At 45.5% G+C, this 18,313-nt stretch overlaps 3 protein-coding genes across 5 annotated transcripts in view; 1 reads left to right on the top strand and 2 right to left on the bottom strand.

Annotated features, from left to right (window-relative positions):
- The window catches only part of LOC138106359 (probable acyl-CoA dehydrogenase 6), an 83,592-nt gene extending 80,859 nt beyond the window's left edge, over positions 1 to 2,733 (bottom strand). The window contains exon 1 of the mRNA XM_069006843.1: positions 2,587 to 2,733. Within this exon, the coding sequence (XP_068862944.1) occupies positions 2,587 to 2,709 (123 nt within the window). The 5' untranslated portion in view covers positions 2,710 to 2,733. The remainder of the gene's footprint in view (positions 1 to 2,586) is intronic.
- A 98-nt stretch (positions 2,734 to 2,831) lies between these two features.
- LOC138106361 (guanine nucleotide-binding protein G(I)/G(S)/G(O) subunit gamma-11) lies at positions 2,832 to 7,230 on the bottom strand. 2 transcript variants are annotated; one of them, XM_069006849.1, is made up of 3 exons: positions 6,887 to 7,230; positions 6,656 to 6,759; positions 2,832 to 3,271 (listed from the first exon to the last, which is right to left on the bottom strand). In XM_069006849.1, the coding sequence occupies exons 2-3, from the start codon at positions 6,749 to 6,751 to the stop codon at positions 3,146 to 3,148; spliced, it is 222 nt and encodes a 73-aa protein (XP_068862950.1). In that variant the 5' UTR covers positions 6,752 to 6,759; positions 6,887 to 7,230; the 3' UTR covers positions 2,832 to 3,145. The 2 variants fall into 2 exon arrangements, with proteins under 2 accessions (XP_068862950.1, XP_068862951.1); XM_069006850.1 differs by lacking the exon at positions 6,887 to 7,230 and having other exon boundaries at positions 6,656 to 6,875.
- Positions 7,231 to 10,101: 2,871 nt separating this feature from the next.
- TFPI2 (tissue factor pathway inhibitor 2) lies at positions 10,102 to 16,673 on the top strand. Of its 2 annotated transcripts, none has more exons than XM_069006842.1 (5): positions 10,102 to 10,378; positions 10,469 to 10,648; positions 11,107 to 11,286; positions 12,525 to 12,698; positions 15,068 to 16,673. In XM_069006842.1, the coding sequence occupies exons 1-5, from the start codon at positions 10,297 to 10,299 to the stop codon at positions 15,166 to 15,168; spliced, it is 717 nt and encodes a 238-aa protein (XP_068862943.1). In that variant the 5' UTR covers positions 10,102 to 10,296; the 3' UTR covers positions 15,169 to 16,673. The 2 variants fall into 2 exon arrangements, with proteins under 2 accessions (XP_068862943.1, XP_068862942.1); XM_069006841.1 differs by having other exon boundaries at positions 10,109 to 10,378; positions 15,065 to 16,673.
- Positions 16,674 to 18,313: the final 1,640 nt, after the last annotated feature.

Raw genomic sequence — 18,313 nt, 5'->3', positions numbered from 1 at the left:
GAGTAAGTTAAATCTCTTTCCTTCAAATCAGTTATACTAATTACTGAAGCAAGCTGTAGGATATCAGTGTACTGCAAGCATTGTTCAACAAGTTAAGCAAAAGTTACATTTTCAATCGCCAAGAGGAAGGGTGGTGACCTATAAAGTTGTAAAGGAAACCACTCACAGGACTATTTCAATACCTGTGCTAAAAACAGCCCCCTAGAATTATAAGAGTCTCTTCCTCATCCTGCTCAGAACAATTGGGAAATTATAGATCATTTAAAGTACAATAACTTAATATACTAAAAAATAAAAATTATGGAAACAAACGAAAAAACCAACCAACCAGTTCTCACTCATGGAATTGCACTGCTCATTTCTCTGATTTCTCTGGTACTTGCCTCTGGATTTAGCTACTGGAAAGGGTGCCCCAGAATACATAACATGTATACTTAAAATGTGTTGCAGGTACTGAATGGTCATTCTCTCCCAATGACTTTGGGATTTATCCTAAGGTCATTGTCACAGGCTTAACTTAAGCCAAAACAAACACTGCTTGCTAGGAGCTTTGTGTGAACAACATCAGACTGGATTTGACATAAATAGTTATTTTTCTTTTTTTCCAGTATGAAATCAGATCAAATCTAAAATAAGTGCTACATAAGCATTTCTTTAAAATACAGGACAACGAAGAAGCAGGTTTATATTGTCTACTGTGATTTACTCTACAATATATTCATCACAGGGCTGCGAAAAATGTAGCATCACATTCCCTCTTAGCCCGTGATGTAATTATCTGCACTGATTCCAGCAAGGTAGAGCATATTGTTATCTGCACTTCAATAGGCATGGGGGACATAAAAACAAGGGAGGGGAAAATTTTTGCACAAAAAAGCATTGTGTCACACAGCTGAGCAGCAAACACTGCACTAGCAGACACTAATACAGCTACTTCCCCTGGCATGAATAAATACACAGCTGCAAATACTTGAGATACAAAACAATGTGAGGCTTAATCTATACATGGCAAAGAAGCAGGACTTACAAAATCTTCCAGATCACTACCTTCACAAGGTCTGGCCTTTTCCTCTGTATTTCAGGACACCAATTTTTTTATTATTATTTTTATTTTTTATTAATTTTATTAATGCAGTTGATGTCCCTGGGCAGGTAATGAAAAGCAGTGTGCCAGGGAACAAGTTCATTGGGCAGATATCTCTGCAGATACACAGATATATGAAGGCTCTCTCTAGACAGAATCAGCACAAATTTGACGCAATGGTATTAGCTACGAAATTCTACACTATTAGTCCAGGTGAGAGAAGAGGCTTCATTTCCAGCTTCTTCTACTGGTTCTTTCTGTAGCATCTTTTTTCTGCTTCACAAAGAGTCCAGGAATTTAGACTAATGAAACTAATTTACTAAGAAAGTGACAGGTCATGCATCTCTTTCCATTCTTGCTCAGGTTTCTTTTTTATAAGACAGAAGATGCATGCACTTCTCCCAAAGCTCAGTGATACCAGATCTCAGTGATAGAAAACCTGATTAATTACATTGGGCTTGGGATATTTTAACACTGGTAGTGTGACAGTTAATGCCTGAAAAAACAAACCTGAGGTAAACATCACATGACTCAGAAGTAACTCCACTATCTTTTGTCCACAGTGAACTGGAGAAGAGGTGAAATTTGGAAAAAATTAAGTTTTTCCAGGGAAATGTAAGATTCTGCAAGTAATTTTTAAAAGCATCCATGAAAGATAGGACAGCATTGCTCCAAACTCATGTAAAAAAGTCAGTAGCTGGCAATGCAGAGCATACTGTTTTAAAAAAAAACTACAGTGGAGCACCGCATGACCAGCTAGAACTTGGAAACTTGCCTACAGGTCAATCTGAGATAAGTCCTTACATTCCCTATCGCCTTCTTCTGAACCCATTGTATGTTTGTTCTTACTTGGTGGCAACAATAATCCTGTTTGGCCCTTACAGCAGGTACTGAACTCCAGCGCTTTTCCCAGCGGTTCATAGGTTAAAGGTGGACGTCTCTATCCCACCGCTGCTCGGCCCCGCAGCGGGCTCCACACCAGGGCTCCCTACAGCCAAACCGGCTGATTCTTTGGCTTTGGCAGGTGCTCTGAACAGTACCACGGCGTCCTACAGGTGACATTGACCTCGCTGACGGGAATACACAGAGTTCGCCGGCCCTACGGTCACTTTCAGGTTGCCATTTGGCATTCAATTTACACGCTACGTTACCAGAAGCGCCCCGTTTCCTTTTGATTGATGATTTAGTTTTGCAGGAGCCTCCCATTATGTGTCCATACGTGTGCCTCGAGAACGGGCGCAGTGCCCGGCGGGCTCCGCTCTGCAGGACCGAGCCCCCGCTCCGCCCGGGGCAGCACACGCAGGGCAGGGCTCTGCCACCCCGCGCGTCACAGGCAGGGAACACACGGCTCCATTTCTGGCCTTGGCAGAGGGAAGTTTACTTATTTAAGCACACCCCGCGCTGTTCCGTCGGCTCGCTGCCCTTGCCCTGGTTCGCTCCCCGCACGGGGCGGCGCGGCCGGGTGTCCCACGGTCCCGCCGCTCCCCGTTCCCCCTCGATACCTTCCTGAGGGCCTCCCGCAGGTCGCGGTGCTGCGGGGCGTCCCCGGCGTCCCGCGGCCCTGAGCTGCGGCCGCGCAGCGCCGAGCCCAGGCGCGCCCAGCGCCCGCCGCCCCGCAGCGCCATGGTCGCCGCCGGTCCCGCTCCCGGGAAAAGACCGGGGCAGCCCCTGCCCCGCCCCGCCCCGTCCCGTCCCGTCCCTCCTCCCGTTACTCTCGCCCCCGCAGCAAATCACGGCAGCTCTCGGGTTACGGGCAGGTTTTCTTTAATGCCAACGAACAGCCATGAAGCGACCGACAAGCGGGTGGCGAGAGGGCCCCGCGCAGTGACAGGGGCCGGCCACGCCGGGGAGCGGGACACAGCCGGCCCTGCCCAGCGGCCGGCGCGGGGCTCGGCAGCTTTCGCGCGGGCTTCTGTATTTTTGTAAGGAGAAATAGAAAATAAAAAGAAATCCGCTCCTATGCTCGTTCGACACGGACCGGCGGCGGTGGGGAGACGCTAGTGACGCCCTAGGGGTACAGGAGGAATGTCTGCTCCGGGGGCAGGCGCGGGGTCCCTTCTCCTAAGCGATGACACAGCCTCCCTTCTCCTTGAAGGGGTTCTTGTCCTCGGGAACCCCCTTCACCAGCGGGTCCTCGCCCGACCGCTCCTCGATGTAGTTCTTGATCTCTTCGGAGCACTTGGACACCTCGAGGGAAAGGACAGAGAAGTGGTTGCGTTACGGCCGTGGGGAATGTACATCAGAGAAGGAAACCCGTGAATTTACATTATCTCTCATTCGCCTCTCCGCCAAGCATAAAATATCTGGCCACAGAGCACTAAGCACATGCAGACTCAGCTTCCTTCCTCTCTTTTCACATCCCAATACGCACAGAACATGTGCGTATCTCTGAGAATGTAAACGCCACTCCGAACAGCAGTTCCTGCATAGTTAAACTTATGTTCTTCATAATTAACCAATCTAGTTTTATTAAGCTGTGGATCACACTCTCCCTCAGCAGCAGTGTGACTTATGGTCAATAGTCTGAAGGTCAGTAACTTTGAATTCAAAGTGTTTATGACTTCACGTGTTTTTCACAAACGAAACATTCAACAATGATTTTTCAGTGGTAATGCAAATTCTTACTTTGCAGTTCTGGTATAGCAATGATGCACCTTGAATAAGGGCCTAACTAGGAAAGACAATTTGTTTGCTTGTTACCAGGGGTTATTTCAAGCTATGGTTAATAAAAGAGCCTACTGTGTTATGAGAGACCATAACACTTCCCATGGCATTCAAAGGAAACTAGCACTGATGTAGGTAAGCCTGCACAGAACCCACCTATGGAGAAGAGGTATGTTTAGTTTCTGTTCACTGACACAGGAGCACATGCAGCACACGTGGTAAAGGGTGTCTGTGGAGTCTGAGAGTGCACAAGTGAATGTCTGGGGCCCCTGAGGCTCCTTGTGCACACACATCTCTTGCTCCGTGTCAGCAGAAACTGTCCTTTGATGCTCGAATACTTGCCATGCTGGGGGATACACTCCTGCTCTGTTCCTACCTCTTCCCTTCTTACCCGCAGTCCCTGCAGCAGCACAGATGTGCAGAGTCAGCAGCAGGAACCAGCTGTTGGCCAGGCCACTAGATGATTAGTATATCTAATTTAAGGCCCCTTGCCTCCTCTGTTAATTATACTTTATTTCAAAGGCAAAAATACAACAAGAGAACCAACAAATACCTGTTGTATCACAGACAACAGAGCACGGCCTGTGCAAAACTAGGCTTTAAGCCATCAGAAAGAACAGAGTTAATTCCCAATTAAACAGTGCATAAAATAAGATCTAGCTGCCTTAGAGCAAAGAAGAAGCTGGGCCTACAAATCCCCTTACACGTCTTGTTCTTCTGTGCATTGCAAACTTTGTTCATTCAAATTGGAGCAGCTTACACCATAGCAAAGTTGCATGCCAAAGTATATGCAGGACCAGGGGTTGTTTTCCTTCAGCCAGCACTGCCAGGATAATTTTCACTTACAAGAAAAAAAGCTTGCTTAAATACACATTTAGAAATTTTTATTCATTCCAAATGACACTTCCTTTTTATTCTGTAAAGGTGCAAGTGGGTGTCAAGAAAACTTCGGCTGAAGTTTTTACTTTTGGTATCAACAGTAATATGGTTTCTGCATTTCCCTGTCTTTGTAACACCCATACAGGTCCCAGGGGACTGTGGCAATTACAACACAGATTTCATTCTCACAGTGAAGCTTCTGTTACAATGCACTGGTGAAATTGAGCATGCTGTGTGTGCTTTACTACAGGAAAATTGAAAAATATCCATTTTCCTAAAGTGATCAGGGTTTTGGTTTATTCCAAAGATGTAGACAAGTATTTAAAATTATTATTATTTTGAAAACTTTACATCTTGCAGAGTGTATTTCAGTTGTCTGAGAACTCTCTGAGAGATTATATAGATATCTAGTGATGCCATGAAGATTTTTGTCCTTTCCTTTATACCCCTGTTATACCTTTTTACAACTTCTGTATTCTTAGTGCTTTTTGCCTACATTCTTGGACTTGTTTGTCAAGCTAAGAGACAAAACATTTTAGAAGCTTCGTAGCCAGAGATCAGTGTGCCCCAGACCCCAAGGTCCTCTCCAGAACACATTCTGTAAACCAAGATAGAACCATCCAGGGGAAGGCTCCTTGGGGAGGGGGGCTCACTTGAGCCTCTCATTGGGGAATCTTTGATAGATATGCTAATTAGTAAAACCTATAATGTTATACCCAATGTTGGGGAGGGGGTCAGAGGTGGAGACAGAAGACAAAGGGAGAGATAGACTCAGTGGGGTACATCTCGATGCATATGACCTGGACGTGTACACCTAAGGATTCTTAAAATAAATACCAAGGTAAAATCCCTTTTCCCCTTCTAACTGTGTGTGACTCTTGATTTTAAGACCAGGAAAAGGCATCACTAGACTAGTCGGATGTTGAGCCCTCAATACTGATGGAGCTTTAGACTATACCACAACATCTACAACCACTGATACCTAACTCACACCTAAAACATAACTCTGGCATTCTTATTTTCTGGGCTGAACACCTAGACTGCAGTGTAATCAACATGACTAATGCTACTGATTCCCACATATAAATTTATTTTTTGTCCTAACTAGAAGCGTTTATTTACGTGCAGTTTTCTTCTGCTTGCATGCAGAAATAAAGAAAAAAAAAGAAAAAAAAATTGAGAAAAAAGAATATTAGTTTCATCGTGGAGCAAGATCAGTTCTTCACATCTTTCATCTATAGAAAACGTACAAAACCACAAACCTTTAACGGGAAAATACTCGTGGAAAGGAACAATCAGTGCAAATGTCTAAATGTTTCTATGGATCAAGGCTGGGTGGATCACGGCATGGCACGGGCGGTCCTTTGGGTCCTGCCCTCCGCCCGGGCACTGCACAGCACGGGAAGCGGGGCGGGGGCGCGGGCGGCCGAGACCGCTACGGGCCAGGGCAGGGTGTAGAGCCGTGACAGGGCTCCCGTGGCTTCCCAGGGTAGGACCACCCCTCCCCCAGCACCAGCACGTCCCAGTGCGTTCTGCCTACAGAAGAGGGGGACATAACGCGACGTGCTCCTCCCTCGCCTGGCAAGGCTGCCTTGTGCCGGCCTTGGGCGCCAGGGACACACAGGGAGGGGAAGTTAAGGGATGCCAAATCCACCGGGAACAGCCGCGGCGAGCAGGGCCGTGCCAGCCCCTCGGGGCGCTTTATCCAGGGGTGATGCGCTCCTTCCCCCCGGCTCCACAGTCGCCCCCGAGAAGGACCGGCGCTCCTACGGGGTGTTAGCGGTGCTGTGCCAACAGCGCCGTCCCGGGCCCCTGACCCAAAGTGGTGGCAGGACCCGTCGGTGAAAACCGCGGGCGTCCCAAACAGCCGGGGCTCTACGGACGAGCGGCTCCCCCCGCCCCGACGTGCCCGGGGCCGCCTTCCGAGCCCCCGCACCGCCGCCCGGGGAGGAACCGGCTGCTCCCCGCTCCGCACCCGGCCCCGCCGCCCGCCGGGCAGCTTCAGGCCCCTTCTCCGCGCCCGCTCACCGGCTGCCTTTCCAGCTTGACTTCTTTCCGGAGCTGCTCCACTTCCATTTTCAGTTTGTCCTTCTCGCTCAGGTCCTCGATGTTGATGGCTGGCATCGTCTACACTATCGAAGCGCGCAGGGAGTAAGGACAAAAGGTTACGTCTGGGCAGCGAGGGCGCGGGGCCGGAGCCCCCGGGCGGTGGCGGGGCTGTGGGACGGCCGCCCCCGGCCCGCCCCCGGGCTCACTCACACGCTGCCGGCCGAGTTGCCCCGCTGCTCGGTGGCGGCCGCTTCCTCTCCGGCGCGCCTGCACCCCTGCCCCGCGCCGCTCCGGCCTTTAAACCTGCGCGCTAATCCCCCCTAACCGGATTAGAGCCCGCCGCTCGGCCCGGCCCCGCTGCCGGGGCGTTGACACGGGTCCTGCCTGCACAGGGAGGTCCGGCCGTCCCAGCAGGAGCTGGGAGCGGGAAAACCCTCCTGTGCTGACCTCCCCGGCCTCACCCTCTACAACACCAGTGCGGGGCAAGAGCAGCGAGCTCGGCTGGGGCTTTTGGTCCAGCAGTGAGATCTTTCTCCCCAGCACCTTCTCCTCACGCAACTCTCGGCCATAAAAATGACTCATGCTCTGTGCCACCAGCATCCTTGGGTTCTGTGTTCTTCTGCCCAGCGGCTAAGGCAGAAGCAGGTGGTGTGCATGGGTACATTCCTGAATACTTGTGCATTACAACTACTTGTGCATAACAACTGTGTGGACTAAGTAGAGAGGGGAAGGAACCACTCCCATGTCAAGTGCCCCAGCAGGCGGCCAGCCCGACAATGCCACACATAGCAACTTTTTCGTAGGTATGTCTGCAAAGCAGAATTGCAACTCTGTGTAAGAGGGTTATTGTGCCTGGTTAGCACCAAGGGTCTCTCGACACATGGAGTTATGACAGGTGTTGAGGTGGAGTACTCAGTATAAGGGAAGTGATGCATTCAGAAGATGCAAGGAGTTAGGAAATTCTTCTCCTGTGGTTGCATAGTTTTGACATCTAGATCCCAAAAAGGATTCTATGCTTTTAGGAATAGAGTGGCCCCTCCATGCATGTTCATACAGCACCTAGCATCTCTCATCCTAGCAGCTGCTTTTGTACAATAGCAATGGAAGCAGAATTCAGGATCCCTGAGACTGAACATAGCTCCTTTCTCCTCCTCTCCCTACTCACCAGGTGTAAGCAGCTGTCAGCAGCATGTAAGATTTACATCTTCTCCAGCACTGCTCCTGTAGTGCTCTTGGGGTTTGTATTCATTTTACTTTAGCCAGTTCACAAAATCAGTTTCTCTTCCTCTCCCTCTGGCTACTATCTCCCCCTCCCCAGCTGTTGGTATGCACTTTCTACATCCCCATAACCTACACTGACAGCTGCATTCCCAAACCCTACCAGCTGCTGGTCCTGGGCCAGTCAAAACAGATTGAAGGAACTGGCTGGCCAGAGACTCAGAGGAGCCCGGGCTGTTGGTGGGAGCAGAAACACTGTGGTGTGGAGAGGCAGAGAGCATGTGATGTGGTGGTGGCAGGTGCAGGAGTGAGCTGAAAGGGGGCTCTGGCACACCACTGATATGGTTAGGGTGGGAAGAACTTGGTATCCATAGCTCTGTAATGGAAAGCCTTCACTGACCTGTCTGCTGACATGACTAGCTCTTCAGATGGCAGTCACAAATGGGCTTTCTATCACTTGCTGTGTTAACTTTTATTGTGGTTCATATATTTTTACAGATATTTACCTGATCTAAGTTATAGCAAAGGAGAAGCTGAATAGCAGCACTGATGGATAGGTGGCTTTAACTCAGACTTTGATTTAAAAGTGTCTGTGCACAGAGGAAATGGAAAATACTGAAAATGGTGTTTGCATTATACCATTCACTTTGCTGCTATTGTTTAAAGCAGTATTTCAATTACTTTCTTTGCAATTCCAAAAAATGTGATGAAAACTAAAGGACATCAGTCTAGGACATCATATTAAAGAACAACATAATAAAATCACTTTTGTTTCCCAATATTAGAAAGATGACCTTTTGCTTTCTTTTGGAAATAGAAAAAGTATGTGGTTGTTTTGTTTGTTCTTTTTTTCTGGAGGGACATAAGATTTAATATAGCTGCTCTGCCTAATAAGCTGAACAAAACCCCTAACAATGAGGACACCTGTTAGTAACAGTTGTAGCTATAAGATTCTAAAGCATGGCAGATATATCCCATCATGATGACTCAAGCTGCACCAGGGTTTATTTTCTTGTCACTAAAGCGCCCACTTATCCTTTAGCTACTGGAGATTCTGAAAAAAGGCACAGTTCTGAAAAACAATGGAAAGAGGTACCATTCATATCCTTTCAGAAGTCACGTAGGTGGGGTAGGGATTAGATTTGCTCCTTTCTTGCCTTTATGAAAAATAAAATGATGTCAGAAAACTAGGTTGTAATCCTCCACAACATAAGGAAAGCGGAGAACCCGTGGAGAGAAAGTCAGTTCAAATAATCAGGATGCTCTGAAGTTCCTCCTCCTTACAGCCCGTATAGACTGTGGCTTCTTTCCTGCAGGCCACAGATTTCCAGGGCCCTATATTGTACCCCATCGAGGGCAGTGCCTGCCCGCAGGACTGCGGCCCAATGTCACTGTAAAGGGAGCAGAGAACAACAATAGGAGATCAGATTAGTTTGTCGTTATCTATGGAGAACACGCCTAATTTGCAGCCACTCTTATCTCTCACTATATTCAATCTGAGGTAAACACTAATTAATGTAATGTCTCTAATAGATTAGAGAGGGAAAGTGTGCTGCTGCTGCTCACCCCCTGCTCCCACAGACCACACCCCATTGCCTGGTGGGGTTAAAATCTGCAGAATAAGACAGGTCATTATATTTCCTGAAATCCATCTCTCTTTGCACTGGCCATTCGGCCCCTCGGGTTTCCCCAGAGTCCAAGCCCTCTGACGATGCCTCGATTTTCTCAAGTTCACCAGCGTTTTACACAACGGTAGTAAACTACTGCCGCGCGTTTGTCTCAGCGGCACTCGCTACGCAGCCTGTAGTCGATCCAGCTGGATCAGGACCCGCAGCAGGCTCAGCGTTTGATTTTCGGTGCCCCACCGCCCTCTACCCGGAGCCTCCGAACAGGGAGCGGCCTCAGGGGCTGGGGGGTAGGGGACAACGACGACGTGGGGAGAGAGAGAGGGCTTTCGCTAAGTGACCTGTCCGGACTTCGCCGTGATTTACAGGAAATGCTCTTCGAGCATCATCCCGTAATGTGAGCGGGGCGGGGTTGGACCCCAGCCAGCTGCCCGCAGCCCAGGGAAGGCGGCCCCTGGGCTATGGGCGGTGCAGCCCTGCGGGGAGCCAGCCCCGGCGGCGCCCCCCGCCCGGCCCCCGCTGCTCCCCCCGACGGCGGCGGGGCGGGGCGGGGCGGGGGCTGCCGGCGCTCCCCGGACTCCCGCATCGCGCAGCCTGGCGCGCCCCGGTGACGGCCGGGTCAACGGAGACCTCCTGACCCGCTGAATCACCCTCCCCTCCCACCACCTGCGCAAGGAGGCGGCCCGGGGAAGCCGCCTCGGTGCATATAAAGCGCTGCCGTCGGAGCGTGAAGCGTTGCTCGCTGCCGGGACCCCGTTGTCGCCCGCCCGCCGCGCCATGGCCTCCGGCCGCCGCCTGCCGCTGCCCGCACTGCTGCTGCCGCTGGCCTGCGCCGCGCTGGCCCAGCGCCCCCTCACAGGTAGGAGAGGGCCCTCGGTGGGACCCCGCGGGGCCGGGGCCGCTTCCGCCGGCGCGGTGGCCTTAGCCCCGGTGGCTGATGTCTCCGCAGAGAAGCAGCGCGCCTGCCTGCTGCCCCCCGACGACGGGCCCTGCCGCGCCTTGGTGCCGCGCTGGTACTACGATCGGCACACGCAGACCTGCCAGGAGTTCACCTACGGGGGCTGCTACGGCAACGCCAACAACTTCCTCACCTTCGACGACTGTGAGAAGAGCTGCTGGACCATCAAGAGTGAGTCCAGGGACCGGCAGTGTCCCAGAGGGCCCCGGGGTGGCAGGGGGCTGGAGGGGACACCGGGGAGGCTGCGTGGCTTGCGGGACGCTTTGCACCCACTCGATGTATCATAGAATCTTAGAAACAGAGAATTGTTTAGGTTGGAAAAGACCTTTAAGATGATCGAGTCCAACTGATGTCCCTCCTGCTTGTTGCAGCTTCTTGCTGATGTCAATTTCAGGCAGAAAATCCAGAGCGAGTTGGCCCAGAGATGACGTGTGGAATTTATCTATTAGTACTTTAAATGTAATATAATATTGCACCTACTTGCTAATCAGTGCATTGGATTCCTCCAGTAAAATGCAGGTGGGACAAACTGGGACTTGCTTGCAACTGAAGTAATAGTGTATTGTCTGCAGTAACATGCGAACCATGAAGGGGTGAATTTACAGAGGATGAAATTATTTTTTCTGCAGAAGTGCCCAAATTATGCCGGATGGAGGCTGATGGAGGACCTTGCAGGAGTTACCTAAGAAGATATGCCTTTAACTTGAGCTCGATGCGGTGTGAGGAATTCATCTACGGTGGCTGTTATGGAAATGGCAATAACTTCAGAGATTTGCAGTCTTGTGTGGACCACTGTCTGCCAGAAAAAAGTAATGGTTGTTCCAAATTTTTAATAAAATAGATGGTTTGAAAGTGATATGAAGATGATACTTTATTTGATGTTTTTCTCTGAATACCCATACAGTGGTATATTTGAAGACTTGTGTGAAGCAGATGTTTATATTGTCCACTTTAATTTTAATATGTTGTCTTAGCTGTTACTGAAAGAACAAAAATGTTGTGATCTTAAATATACCCACAGCTATACCCAAATAATTTCTTTACTTCTAGAGAGGTGTATCTGAAGGGAAATTAGAAGGTTGAAGATCTGTGTTGAGGCAGATGTGTCAGAGATTGTCAGTCACATTCAGAGAAGTGGTATTGTAATATAAAGGAGAAGTACCTTTCTAAAATTCGGGCCTGAGAGATGGTGTTAGGTGGCTCAGGTTTTTGGCACTCAACAGCTCTGCTTCTGATAAAAGTGTTTTGCCTGACGTGACTCTTCACTGTCTCTCTATTTGAGCTTTAAATAAGAATGGTGGTAATTATGAGCAGGTGACTATAACTAAGTTTTGGTATGAACACCAGGTTCATCATTTGGTATGAACATCCAGTTCAAGATAGGATCTTTGAAAATCTACCAGAATGTATGAAAGCTGTTACTGCCTAAGCTTTATTAGTGCTTGATGACATTTATGTGTGGCTGATGACAGATTGTCAGCATTTTCTTAGGTGAAAGCTGAATTATTTCTCTTGCACTTCTAATGAGTTGATAAGGGGTCTACAGCAGGAAAAGTAAAATTTTGTTGAGGCAAAAAGAAACATGCTCTTGAGGAAAGTTGTTGGATTTGTACGTTTTGCTGCAAGCAGAATTTGCTGGCAAAAATCATAGCAAAGTTGTGCCTTTTTTTTTTCTACAGAGGTTGTTCCACTGAAATTATTGCTATATTCCTATATATATGGAATAAGATTATATAAAAATCTTAGCTATCATACATATAGCACCACAAATGGGGAAAGCAGATGAATTTCACTTATGGGATAATAATCCTGTTTTCTGGGATGGTCTGTTGCTTTCTCAAATGCACAACTCACTGGAATAAGATGTAGAAAGTCTCTGAAGTCATTGGTAATAGTGTCAATTCAAGGGGAAAAAGCTGTTTAGACACAAAATTTATAACAGGGTCAATTTTAAGAAGCCGTGTACAGAGATTACATTTATGTAATTTTTTTTCTCTCTCTCTTTTTTTCCTTTGTCCTTTTTTCCGCTTGTCCTTTTCCCCCCAAGCTGGCCCCTTGCTATGCTATAGCCCCAAGGATGAAGGACTGTGTTCTTCTTCTGTGCCTCGCTATTACTATGACTCCAAGACTAAATCATGTAAAGAGTTCAGATATACAGGCTGTGGTGGAAATGCCAACAACTTTGTCACTGAAATGGATTGCTACAATGTCTGTAGAAAAGGTAAGGGTGGGTTTTTTGTATTTTGTCAGTCGCAAGCAGGTAAAGGAATCCACATACCAGTAACAAGTGTTCACAGTTTCTTTTACTCACCTTGGCTTGCTACAGGGGTATGCTTTCTGTGTTTTGGACTCAATGTTTTCAAAGGCAGGGAAAATTGAAGTACAATGCTAAATCCTTCTGGCAAGATCAGTGTGATGTGAGGTGGTTACACCATATTTGAATGAAGTATTGAGAAGGGCACACAAAAAGACTAAGCCTGCTTTCTAGAGCCCACAGGGAATCAGTCTTTAAACTGTTCAGTACCTCCATGACCACTAATTAAAATATCATTTTATTCTGGATAGTTTTAAATAGGATTAAAGTCAGTTGTGAAATCAATTTACTTTTTTCCTTTTCATTTTCAGAAGTTACCATCCTACTTCCATTCCCTGTTGCCTACTCATATTTCCTATTCCCATTACTAAAGACTTTTGCCTCATCAGTTTTGCTGTGTCAACTGTATCTGTGGCTGTGGGGGCAAAGCTTGGAATGATAATTGATTTTTTCCTAATAGTTTTATTCAAACCAGCTAATGGCTGTGTTTGTAAATCAAAACAGTTGTGCTTTTACTTGCAGTCATATGTTCATACCAGCTCTTGCAAGTTTTAATACTCTAGTTTAATTCATTTGATATGAAAATAAATGAGAGAAATAGAGAAAAGCATAATTGTATGTTGTTCCCCAGAACACTTAGGAGACAGACATAGCTAGTATTTTAAAAATTGATATTAATTGGAAAAAAATTTAAGGCTGTATCAGGCATGTACATTGCCTTTGGGGGGAAAAAAAGGAAAAACTAAAAAGTAGCTCTGTTTTAAACATAATATGCACAAGGTCTGAGTACTTCAGTATTGAAGTTGTGCAGTTAGAAGCCTTATGTTGGGAGATAATTCTTCAGTTCTGGGCTGGAAGTCCAGGACTGGGGCAAGGATTGCACCCTGAGTACGGTCCTCAGAAATAAAAGTACTGCCTGCCAGTTAGTCATGACAGCAATATTTCTGTGGATGACAAGTCTGAGTGTGTCTCTGCCATTGTATTATGAGAGAGTCTCTAATAGTATGTTAAGTTTATCGGAGATGCTTGTGATTATCTAATTCACATTCATTACTACCTGTGAAGTGGTAGGGCCAGGCTCCAGGCTGGAGTGTGTGGGGAGAGGAGGAAGGAAACTGCCTCTTCAGCGTCTCACCTCCACACTGCCCCTGCCAGATTCACCTGGGCCTTCTCTCTTCCTCACCTTTTTTTTGTTGTTGTTGTTGTGGAAGAAAGAAGTAAGGAAATGCTGTCTGTCTTATAACTAGAGCACCGGATAGCCACATGTAAAGTATCAGTTACAAGCTTTTTCATCAGCTTGTGGATTTCACAATTCAATAAGGCTTGGTACAGCCAAAGACCAAAGTTAAGGGCATAATTAGTGCTAATTAATGTTGTGCTATGCATATTCAATTCTGTGGCTTGGCACTGCAACATTAGGCAAATAATTCAGGCAACTTAAGCCACTTCTCCTCTTCTGCTTCCATTATTTCCTCCCCAGCATCTTTTCTGTTACCTTTTGGAGTCTCAAATTGAATTCAGTTGACCTTCCCTGTGCAAATATGCAACTGCTTGTTAAATTGATCTATAGTGTTTTGAGTGAAAAGGTTTGTGATTAATTTCATTTTTAAAAGTTTATATTGGAAAAGAAAGCAAACACATTGGGGTGACAGCAAAAGAATTGGCAACTGGGCACAGTGCCTCTGCATGCTGGTAAATAGGTAGCAGAAAGACAAAGATTTTCAGTCAAGACTGCAGAGTACTTGTTTTCTGAATGGCACTCACACAGTTCTTGCAGCCTTTGAAAGCATGTCTGGAGTTAACTTGGACTGTCAGGCCACTCTGCAGCTTCTGTGAGTTTTGTGCAGAAACTCAAATTTTCATCTCTCAGAAACACTGGGTATATTTTAACCTTTACCCCACTGTTCAGAGAAATGTAAGAATAGTTTGGGGTTTTTTGTTTGGGGGGGGGGGCGTGTTTTGTTTTGTTTGGGTTTTTTTAATAGATGGCAGTGTATTTAGTTCCATTCTGCTGTCACTGCAGGACAGCTAGATAAGGCTTTGATGCCTGCTCAGGAAAAGAGCAACAAAGTAGGATTCCAGTGCCAAAGGTAAACATTCTGGAGACCTTAGAGTGTGAGAATAGGGAATGCAGAACACATTTTACAGTTTCTGATATGTTTGTTATTATTGGACAACTGCTTGAACAGCATAACATGAAAAAAAACCAAACAATAAAGAGTAGTAACAGTTTTGTCATGCTGTTTCCCTAACTGCTTCCTTTGTTTTTTTAGCAGGAAATCAGAAACCGAGGATCAACAGGCCAACAAATGGGTTCCGCAGAAAACCAGTGAGAAAACTGATTAAAAAATCTCAGACGTATAACCCAAAGTCTTAAGGCTGATGTGCACTTGGATGTTTGAAACACTTTTTGTTGATTCCACTTTCTTCTTTTGTAAGATGTTTTTCACTAAGTTTTATACTGACATAGTTCTGTCTTTCAGGACTGCTTTTTGTGCAATTTACTTTTTTATAAGGAACTGCATTTAATAGAAGAATGAACCTAAGTTTGGTTCTTCTGCTCTGTTGTCTTTGCAATAATACTTTGGAAAGACAGGTGTTTAGAGTTACATGTTTTTATGGGGGGAATATTACTACTGCCTTGGGAGAATATTTCAGCTGTTGCAAATGAATTAAAATTTGAAAAATCAATTGTCTGTTAGTATAACTAAGGAGACTACAACACTGAAAAGCTACCGTGGATTTTTAAAATTTTTTTTGCATCCTCTGCTTACTAAAGAAAATGAACTTTACACAAGTGTGTTCAGAGGTTTATTGCTCTGCCATTCACAGACTTTGGCCCTATCATTTAAATAGATTGTCACTTATAGTTAACATTCATAGTCAAGGCTTTCAGAAGCTGTTATAACAGTAAAAGAAGTACAAATTTAAATGCAGCTCATGCCCCAGGAAAGAATTTGGAACAGGGGTGCCTTGATAAACACTTGGACAAAGGCAATGAATAAGCTAGTTGAGTATTAAAATAAAAACATAGCCATTACTTTTCATGACATTTGAAATTTTTGCTGTTACTCCAGATCCTCATATGGCATTAATCAGCATAGTTTTACTGATTTTAATGGAGCTATGCTGATTACATCTGCAGAGGATCTTGGTATTTGTGATAATGCAGTAGCTGTTAGAGCAGTAGAAGTTTCTGCAAATTTCATCTGCAAAAGAGTAATCCCTCTTTTGAGGCACTTTTATATTTCTTATGGTAGGTTATGCCTATGGTGATACTTTTGCACATTCTTTTATGTTTTGTATTTTAATCATGCCTGAATTTCAGTTAATTTCACCTACAATGTTTTCTAAATATAAATTGGTAAGTAATGTTAATAAAATGTTTTTTGGGAAAAAAAAAAAGAGCTTGTTCTGTCATTATCCTGAATGAGTTGTATAGACCAATATGTGTAATGGAACCTATAATTTGCTGATTATGACTCTAACAGAGTTTAGTTGTCTCTTCAATCATTTCCTTACACTGAGGTCTTTATTTGAAGAAAGCCAATAAATTGCATTGAGGTTATTCATCCCCAGAAGTTTTGTAGCTCAGCTGGCTCTCTCGAAAGACCTGCTTTCAAAGGGGTGCTTAGTTAAGCTGATTGTCTGCTGCTGGGTCTCCTGTTTGATGTTGCACTATATGAATAGCTTTTGTGTGGGTAACAAACTAGTTTGAAATGACATTGGCTTTCAGTTAGAAAAATTCAGGCGTGTGCTTTAAGCCTATTTTGGAGAGGGAACATGATGGGCAAACTAGTCAAGATTTTCTTACTGATGTTTCTATCACTGCCAGATTTCCAATTAAAGCAGCTCTCTGTGCTTGCCATTGTCTTTCTAGCACTCTGTTTCTGGTTCTTGGTCTCAAAACCCCTTTTTATTTTAATCATCTCTTGCTTAGTGCAGATGAATGAGAACACTGTAGCAGACAATTGCAGGTAACTAGTGACAGAGCTTTGAGCGCTTGTCCCATGCCAAACCTCTTCTCTTGGTAACCAGCCTTCAAATAAAGGGGCCAGTATAAACTCCCTGGGGGAGCCAGGGTACAATATCTATGGACACTGCCCATATCCCTTCGTGTGGCTTATGAATTTTGGCTGTCCTGTTTACAGCAGCAGCCCAAAGTGTCCTCTGAATATTTTTTCATACCTAATGCTAATGTTTAGGGCTGTGTTTATTTCGTGTTCTGACCATGGCTTATAAAAATACGAGCTTGTTTAGGAAGTCATAGTTCAATTTAAACATGGTGTTTAACTGTAGAGGATGGCTGTCTTTTAACAGCAACACCATGGGGTATAATTTTTGTGATCATGTTTGAGAAATTACTATTACTTCTTATGTCTCTGGGTCTTTGACTTTCATAGGAGTATCTTTAGAATGGGGTACAAAAATGGACCTCGGATTTAAAGGGAGTCCCAAGTCTTAGAGCAGCTCCACTCTACTTTCTGATGTCAGAATTGGGTGCCTTGTCACACATGCCCTGAGCAATGCAATACCCTGCTCATGTCCTGGAAAGGATCCAAGAGTTTGGTGCTCTTCTGTTCATGCCAGCTCAGGGTCTCAACAAGAGCTGTCTTGATGTACCAGGGTGCTGCAGTGGCTACTGCAGCCCTTTATAGTGCAGCTGTTCCACAGGCACTTTCTTTTCTTGCATAAAAATACAGTTTAAAGTCTAAGGGCTTACTGATAAAGTATGCAGTGAAATATCATAGGTTTGGGTTTTAATCCCTTATCTACCTGGTAACACATAGAAATTTAATGTAAACCATAATTTTCACAGGGTTTCCTAGTGAGCAGGCTGTAGAGTATTCTGGAGGAGGTGGGGCAGGGAAAGGAGATGCTCATGGAAGTTTTTTCATTTCCTTATTGAAGCTATTACATAAATTGTACCATATTTTCAGGTAAATGCCTTAATCTCTTTTTTTTTGTTTTTTCTTTTTTTTTTAGCTACAAAGAATTTCAGCTGTCACTGTGCTGCTCTGCTTTGTGTTCTTAGTTTACTATCCCTTCAGACTACTGTGACTTTGACTAATCTAAACACTTGTCATCTACAGCCTTTTATATGATTCATTACTTACTTCCTTTTTCAGTTTGCTGATGAAGCAACACGGGCCCGAGGCTGGGCCAACTGTTAGTGTTTTGCCACGTTGAAAATTGATGCAGCCCATACCATCCTGCAAATTAACTTTTATTATAGTAGCCAGTGTCCAGCATCTACTATTGTGTGTCACAGTGCAAATTTCTACTGCAGAGGAGGGAAGCAGTGATTATAATCAGTCGGGTTTGCATAGGCAAACTGCCACTGAAACTCCTGACTAGTGATTTGCACAGGACAGTCATACCTGCCCCTGAAAAGTAGTTGCTGGAATAAGCAGATTTGAATAAACTGCATTGCAACATCATTGCTCTTTAACTTTCATTGTGACACATTATTCCAGATAATTTCTTAGAGATATCTTGCAAAGAACTGTATAAAAATTATA

Source organism: Aphelocoma coerulescens, chromosome 2 (assembly GCF_041296385.1).
Source record: "Aphelocoma coerulescens isolate FSJ_1873_10779 chromosome 2, UR_Acoe_1.0, whole genome shotgun sequence".
Lineage (NCBI taxonomy): Eukaryota > Metazoa > Chordata > Aves > Passeriformes > Corvidae > Aphelocoma > Aphelocoma coerulescens.
This window is presented reverse-complemented; position numbering and strand designations above follow the sequence as displayed.